At 46.8% G+C, this 7,928-nt stretch overlaps 1 protein-coding gene across 1 annotated transcript in view; it reads right to left on the reverse strand.

Moving 5' to 3' along the window:
* Positions 1-1,356: 1,356 nt before the first annotated feature.
* The window catches only part of LOC109510318 (keratin, type II cytoskeletal 8), a 7,195-nt gene continuing 623 nt past the window's right edge, over positions 1,357-7,928 (reverse strand). Inside the window, exons 2-10 of the mRNA XM_019860533.1 lie at positions 5,325-5,533; positions 5,041-5,101; positions 4,677-4,772; positions 4,228-4,392; positions 3,441-3,566; positions 3,010-3,153; positions 2,174-2,250; positions 2,060-2,106; positions 1,357-1,740 (exon numbers count right to left, since the gene is read on the reverse strand). Coding sequence (XP_019716092.1) covers positions 1,631-1,740; positions 2,060-2,106; positions 2,174-2,250; positions 3,010-3,153; positions 3,441-3,566; positions 4,228-4,392; positions 4,677-4,772; positions 5,041-5,101; positions 5,325-5,533 — 1,035 coding nt within the window. The 3' untranslated portion in view covers positions 1,357-1,630. The remainder of the gene's footprint in view (positions 1,741-2,059; positions 2,107-2,173; positions 2,251-3,009; positions 3,154-3,440; positions 3,567-4,227; positions 4,393-4,676; positions 4,773-5,040; positions 5,102-5,324; positions 5,534-7,928) is intronic.

Below are 7,928 nucleotides of genomic sequence, written 5' to 3' on the forward strand. Positions count from 1 at the left end.
ACCTCCGAAGTGTGAACCGGGCACACTCACCACTATCACTACGCCGCCTCTCATTTGCACCGGATTGCTGCATGAATAGTAAACCAGAAATACTTTGACGCGAGCGACGCATGCGCAACACGGCGCCCGCACGGAACGCGCGTCGTACGCGCACACGCTCGCAAACTGCGCGAGGCAAACGTGCGCACAACTCGCACGCGGGAAAGTCCCCACAGGCGCGCGCGCGTTGTGACACGTCGAGCACGCACGCACGCACACATACGCAGAGTAGTGGTTGCTTACCGTCCTCGTGCAGCCGCAGCAGGCAGAAGCCGAGGTTCCTCCGCCACGCCGGCATGATGATGATGATGATGAAGAAGACGAAGAGGATGAGGATGAAGATGAGGTCCTGTCCTCAAGGTTGGTTCAACCGAACGACCCCCGGCCTCACACACTCCCCTCCCTCTCGCTTTCCAACCTTCTCTCTGTTGTCAGGATGACGAGGAAGGAGAAGCGACGATGGTCGCCACCGAGACCCACTGGACCGCTGCGGCACCTCGTCTACCCCCCCCCACCCCCCTCCACACACACACACACACACGCGCGTTCTCTTGCTCTCTGACGATGCCGCTCTGTGTTTGTCCCACTTCAACTCTGTTTGTCGTTCCCGTTAGGATGCCACTTTTCCCCATAGGGACTCATGGGGAGTATACAGTGAACCCCCACACATGGCTTTGCGTTCGTGTGTGTGTGTGTGTGGGAGTGGGGGGGGGGGCACTGTTTTATGCTCGGAAAACATCCCTTCTCGTTGTCTTTGGGTTCAAAGCAATTGCAAAGCAATTACGGCGTTGCTTTGATGGCATTTTGGTGTTACGGAACTATGTAGAAGTCAGTTGAGGAGCATCATTTAGAGTCAGGCCCACACATATCGGGACTTTAATTTTTTTTTACATTTTTGTCCGCAACGGGACTCAAGACGAGTGTTCGATTGCACAGCCCAAGCAAGTCTTGATAGACCCACGCCACCACTTTGACCAAAAGCAGCACTTTGCCGCCATCTGGTGGCAACAATAGAAAATCACTTGGAAGGATCTGATTGAGAAATTAAAACTCACGAAAGAGTTGTAAGTGCCTAAAGACGCCACAGGATAGTGGCAAAGCGCTATGAGGGATCTGATTGAGAAATTAAAACTCACCGAAAGAGTTGTAACTGCCTAAAGACGCCACAGGATAGTGGCAAAGCGCTACTTGGATCGAAGGAAAACTCCTCAATTCACCTCAAAAATGTTCCTCGGCTTCAACATGCCACAAGATGGTGGCAAAGCAATACTTTTGTCTCAATGAAGACCGTTGGCACCAAAATGGAAAGTACAAAAATGCCTTCTGTCGTTTTATTATGATTTCAAACAAAAGGGAGGAAAAAAAATAAACCAAGACAAAATAGTAAGATTGTCTGGAAGTATTCAAGTCATCTAACTTCATATGACTGAGGTTTGAGCACAACAATCATTTGCATACATTTGAAGGAGATATCGAAGTTCCACCCCAAACAGAAACACCCAAGAAAGTAGAGTTAGATTTGCTATCTCGAAGTTTTTATCACTGTACTCAGTTTTAGGGAAGAGTAAATGTGAGCGCGGCAGATGTTTGTTTAGTGTGTGCTGTATCTACTGTGGTCTCGGGTCTCGGTGGTTTTGATGAGCACCTTCGAAGGCGAAGAGCCGCCGGCGCTCTGGTAGTGACCGTTGGAACTTCTGCTGCCTGCCGAGAAAACGGCGCAGTTTGACAAAGACGCGACAGAAAGCAGAAAAAAAAAGTACAAAGTGACAGTGTTATCTTGCTTAAAAAAATAATTAAAAAAAAAAAACACAAATTGGAAGAAATATTTGGACCCAACAGGTCGTGTGAAGTACAACTGCATTGAAGGCGGTCCCGAAATTTGGGGGTTATGTTTGTAAACAACGCAAAGTTAACCAAGTGACTTTTTCAAGGTAACCTTGCAAGCAAAAAACAAGTCAGAGACAAGAGTGGAGAGTTTGCCGGCCTTGGCAAAGGTCTTGTCGCCAACACGACAACTTACTGTAGTTGCTGACGGCCTGGATGTTGAGGATGGACTGCTGGCCCAATCTGCGAAGCCAGCAAAGGCGGATCAGGCAAAAAAGTTGGAGAAGACGCCCACTTCCTGTCCCCTCACCTGTCCTCCTCGCCTTCCAGCAGCTTCCTGTAGGTGGCGATCTCGATGTCCAGAGCCAGCTTGAGGTTCATCAGGTCCTGCGGGTCAAGCGCACACGTGGGATCAAAGCCCTCAAAAGCACATTCGGGAGTTTCGTCCTGCGACATCTCAAGGCCTGAGGGGAGACCCGGGTTAGTCGCGGGAGGCTTGGGGGGGGGACCTTCAAAGAGCTTCAAAGCAAGCCAAAAGTGTTCTATCGGCGGATGCTTGCGGTTATCAGCAGCCAGTCTGAGCCCAAGAGACTAAAAACCCTGCTTGACTGCTGACATTTTTTTCGATACAGAGTGACTTTCTAACATGGCTTTTTCCTCCCTTCCACACACAAAGCTCATTTTCTCTGCTTTTTGGTCAGGAAATGGTGATTTGGGTGAAACCAACCTATGTGCTACTGCCGATTAAAGAACAGAAAAAAGGTAGAATAACTTTTTTTCTGGTAAAAGAGTCGATGCTTTCCTTTGGTAGGTCTGGTGCGCAATTGTCCCAGACCACAAAGTCCTGTTGATCGGCAAACTACAGTCAGACTGCTCCAAAATGGCTGACAAGATAGCAAACTGCCTTGAAAACGGCTGGCAGGCAACGCCTTTCTGATGGTGATACTTGGGAGTTTTTTGTTTTGTTTTTTAAGCGTGTGTAAAATGTTTTCTGGACCATATTGAATCAAGGTCAAGCCATAAAAAAAAAAAAAAAAATGAATCCCTGACAAACCAGGCAGATGTGTTCCGCTGTAAAAATGTGCGCCCCATCGCGCTATTTCGCAGTGGACCCAAAGTGTGGCGCTGCCATGAAGTGAGCGGTACCTGGTACTCTCTGAGCTGGCGGGCCATGTCTTGCTTGGCTCTCTGCAGGGCGTCCTCCAGGTCGCGGGTGCGAGCTTTGGCCTCTTTCACTGCCATCTCCCCGCGGTCCTCTGCCTCAGCCAGCTGGCTCTCCAGGTTGCCGCGCTGAAAAGCATTTCACACACACACACACACACACGCCACCGCAGAGATTTCTCGACTTCGGAGGTCGTGTCGGAAATACACCAAATAGAAGGATGGAAGTAATAACACCTTAAAAATTGTTAGGAAAATATAGCTTGAAGCCAGCGAAGCCACAAAAACGACCTCTGCTCAGTAGAAACATCTGGGCAAGCATATTTTGCCTTGATTTGAGGTTTTTAGTCATGGATAGATGTGAGTTTTTGCAACGCCGAGGGTAACAGGAAGCGGACGGCAGCGTCGGCCGGTACCTGCGCTTTGACGGCCTCGATCTCGCTCTGCAGGCGGCCGATGAGGCGATTGACTTCGCCCACTTCACCCTTGACCACGCGGAGCTCGTCTCCGAACTGGCTGGCCTGCACTGACATCTGGTCGAACTGACCACAAGGGACGGAGGGACGGACGTCAAGAAAAATGTACAAAATACAAATAGAAATTGGCAAAATTATGGGAAAAAAAAAGTCAGCCAAAAAAAAAAAAAATTGGCTGACATCTGTTTTTGTTGTCAACTTTAAAACTAACAGACAAAAGGTATCGTAAAGCATTCAAAGGTTCTGCCTGTAATTCAGATCTGCATTTTTTTCATCGTTAAGGAACCAAAAAGGAGTTACTGTAATTTATGAATTCTATATGATTCTTTATTATTCAGCTCATTAATTGGTCAGCGGAATTTTATTCTGCCAAACATGGGCTTCCCAAAAAAAAAAAAAAAAAAAAAATCCGTATCTGTTGGGCCATTGGACAAGTACCACATGCGGCGGGCGGGCTCCCTCTAGTGGTATGCAAGAGAATCACTACCTGAATACAGTTCAGCTGTATAGTGAGAGTTGTGGTACAACATTTAAAGATTTTTTTTCCTCCTCCCAAATAAATAAATAAATAAATAAATAAATAAATAAATACATGATTTGCTGTCATAGTTTGAGAAGCCCTCGTGGACAGTGCATTGCCACACTCACTGCAGATTTTCACCCTGCCCAACCCCCAATGGAGTGAAGGGAACCGGGGCGCTTGCGCTTGCATTCCGGGAAGACGTACTTTGCTCTTGTACCAGGCCTCGGCCTCCTCTCGGCTGCGAGCGGCGATCTCCTCGTACTGAGCTTTGACCTCGGCCACGATCTGCTCCATGTTCAGGCTGCGACTGTTGTCCATCTGCACCACCACCGACGTGTCCCGGATGCTGGCCTGCAACTCGCGCAGCTCCTGCCGACGCAATAATGACATCCGCTTGAATCCTTCAGGTTACCAATGTCTACATACATTACATGTTGAGTACAGCAAAGATTTCAACGAATTCCGTTTTCAATGAACCATTTTGTTAAAACATCAAACACAATTTAGAGTCGCGCTAAACACGGATGGCGATTGAGCCTCACGCAAACCAAATGTTGTATTTTAATAAACATCAAAGACAATGTCAAGCTTTCAACAAACCGACGCGATTCGGTACACATCAAAGACATTCCAGAGGAAGTCGCCTGTCGTACCTCCTCGTAGATGGCGCGCAGGAAGTTGATCTCATCGGTCAGAGCTCCCACTTTGTCTTCCAGGTCGGACTTGACCATGTAGGCCGAGTCCACATCCTGCGCACATGGAATATTTGAAATGGGACTTTTTTTTTTCTTCCCAAGTCTTTCGCGAGTGCACAGCTCCGCTTTCCAGTCCAAGAGAGACACGAATGGTTTGCGGCGGGTGTCATTTTCCCCATTGTGGACTTGGATGATACCCTCCAGCTCCAGTTACATGTGCATACAAAGCGGGGGGTCCCTCAAAGAGTCACACCGTATGATCATGTACAGCGCGTGTGTGTGTGTGTGTGTGTGTGTGTGTGTGTGTGAGAGAGAGAAAGACCTTCTTCAGGAGGACAAAGTCATTCTCCAGGTTGTTCCTCTTGTTGATCTCGTCCTCGTATCTGCACACAGAGCCGAGCCTCGATTAAAGTCAAGTACTGTAAGAATAATGTTTATAACATGACCACATTCGCTTTATCATCACTGTAAGCGCAACAAAAAGGAAGACGCAGAAGCCAGCCAAAAGAGTGAGTCATTTGTCAAAAGAAGAAGCAGAAGAAACAATCACAGCATTGACAAGAGGTGGGCTGTCATTCCTGTGCTTCTTTTTAAAGTCGAGCTGACTTGTGCTTGTAGTCTTCCACCAGGCCCTGCATGTTCCTCAGCTCGCCGTCCAGTTTGCTCTTGTCGTTGTTGACCAGGTCCATTTGGCGCCTGAGACCCGCCATGTAGACCTCAAACAGCGGCTCCACGTTGGAGCGGCCCGCGCCCTGGCCCTGCAGCAGCTCCAGCTTGGTCTCCAGCATCTTGTTTTGCTGCTCCAGGAAGCGGACCTGCGACAAACGCAAATCCACGCAACTCATTTTCAGAGCATAGCCGCAACCAAGTTGGCTCATTAGGGCAGCCTGCAATTCTTTTCAAAATTCAGCCACCGAAGCCAGTTTAATTGAACATCATGAGATTTGGTAGACAGGCCTAGCATGAGGAGACCTGCAAAAAAATTTCAAGAAGCAATGTTGGAAAATACACAAAAAGACAGAATGCCCAAGTTTGTGTGTCTGTCTATCTTTCTTTGCGTGTGTGGCTTCTTGAAACATTTTGTGAATCTACTCATGATAGACATGTCTCCAAAATTCATGTTGGTGACCAAAGCTGGCTTCAAGGGCTAGTTTTTAATAATGATGATGATGATGAAAATTGGACAACATGATCTACCACTTGGAACCAAAACGGCAGACTTCATGTGTCTTTTCAGGCATGGCTTCTTGAAACCTGTTTGGGGGTCCACTTATCATTCCTACCAAATTTCCTATTGATCTGTGTGACAAAATGCTGTAACAGTTTGCATTGATGGTCAAAAGAAGTCAGCTCAAATGGTGGCTTGGATTCCAGCTTCATGTCCGCTCGGTTCCAGTGTCCCGGCTACTGTCGCGCAAGCGCAAATGCACACACAAAGGCTGCTCTGTTCATATGAGAATGAACACCGAATGGTTTTATCAGGTTACGGGAAGCTTAAATGTCCCCGAAACGACGGTTTCAATGACCTCTTTCAGTGTTGTCACTGTTGCTTTCGACGCTACAGAAGCAGATTGTTTTCCAAAAGGAATGCTCCTTTTGTATCGAAATGTAATTTAGGTTGACATTTTTTTTCGAATAAATGTCTCTTTAGGAGGAGTAAAGGACATTTACGTTCATTTGGTTTTGGGCTAGCATGTGAGGTGCTAAGCTAACAAACGTGGAAGTATTTAACCATCGGGGTGAGTGAATGTTCCAAGGTCAGGCAAACATCGTCATAGTCCAGTTAAAGCGCTGGTTTTATTCGTAATCTAATCTAACGCTCAGATAATACTCATTCTACCCCTTGACATATCTATTGTAAATCAATTATTTTGTATGTCTTGAAAAAGCACATTCAATTGACCGTTTCATTGTCAGTTTTATGCAGCTCTATTTTCAGCTAGCCTGCTATATGCTAATGCTACTAGCTGTGAACGCATTTAGTGTTTTGGTTCGTAAAGACATAGTGATGGTTTTCCCGGTGGAGATTGAGTTTGTCCAAAATCGGATGCTACATCATGAGTTATTTTGTTTCTGTCAGTGAGAAAACACATTTTGGTGACCAGTTCATTGTCAGTTCCACGCAACCTTGGTTTGAGGCTTGGTGCTAATCTAACTAGCGGTGAAACATTTCACCTTTAGGATTAATAAAATGCCAGCATTTGCGACAGTCTTGCTAACTTTTGAGCTTTCGGATTCATCCATACGACATCAAATGCTAAGCTAATGCTACGTTTGATCTCCCACTTTCCCGGGAAGTCTTCAGGTGATGATCGTTTGACTGTAATGAGTTTGTGGGATGAAAATTGGAGGTCAGCTGCGGTGAAATGGATCCGTGCTGATGGGAGGAGGCGGCGACAATGGCGGCATTGTGTCAGCTCGTCATTGACGCCGTGAGAAAAGAGCATCCAGGGTATCCATGTCAGCTCAGAACTCCACTTCCTCTGTGAGAAAGGCGGCAAGACAAAACCTCCGCTTGTCTTGTTTGCACGCCACCGCCACTTTCATCAGTGACCACAGCAACTGCACTTTTACTAGTTCAGTGATGGCTTCTTATTTCCCCAGGGGAGGGTCGGGGGGTTGCGAACTAAGTCGGGCCAAAGAATGAGCTTCAAATGTATGGAGGACGCTGTAAATTGGTTTTGCTTTTTTGGCTTTTGATTTTTACAATGTGTGTGAAGGAGAGGAGGTGCACCAAGACTGCCAGGATGATACTCCTGACCTTTATTTGCATTTTGCTTTGGTTTTATTTTGGGGTGTTTGCCAATTCTGTAAATTGAAATGGGGGCCAGGGGGGTGTACAGCTGATAGATTTGCTTAACTTTTGCCAGCATTTGTTTCATTTGGTCAAACCACACCTCGTTTTCAAATAATCTCTTGCCCTGCTTAACCCACTGACGTTAAATTTTGGACTGCTTCACAGCCACTTCTCTTTTGCAAAAATTTGGATTCATTTTTGGAGGGGCAAAATTCCTGTGGATTTGCATTTGTTTAGTTTTGTGCCCTGCCTCACTCACTCCTTGAGATGAATTTTTGCCTGTTTGACTGCAGCTTCTCCTCCCCCAAACCCGTTCAGACAGGGAGCTACGTTGTCATGGGCTTAGTGGCTATTGATGGGGTTGTGTGAAAAATCGAGCTCGAATTTTGACAAGGTGTTTTTTTTGGGGGGGG

The sequence above is a fragment of the Hippocampus comes genome, unplaced genomic scaffold, assembly GCF_001891065.2.
Source record: "Hippocampus comes isolate QL1 unplaced genomic scaffold, H_comes_QL1_v1.1 scaffold106, whole genome shotgun sequence".
NCBI classification, from domain to species: Eukaryota; Metazoa; Chordata; class Actinopteri; order Syngnathiformes; family Syngnathidae; genus Hippocampus; species Hippocampus comes.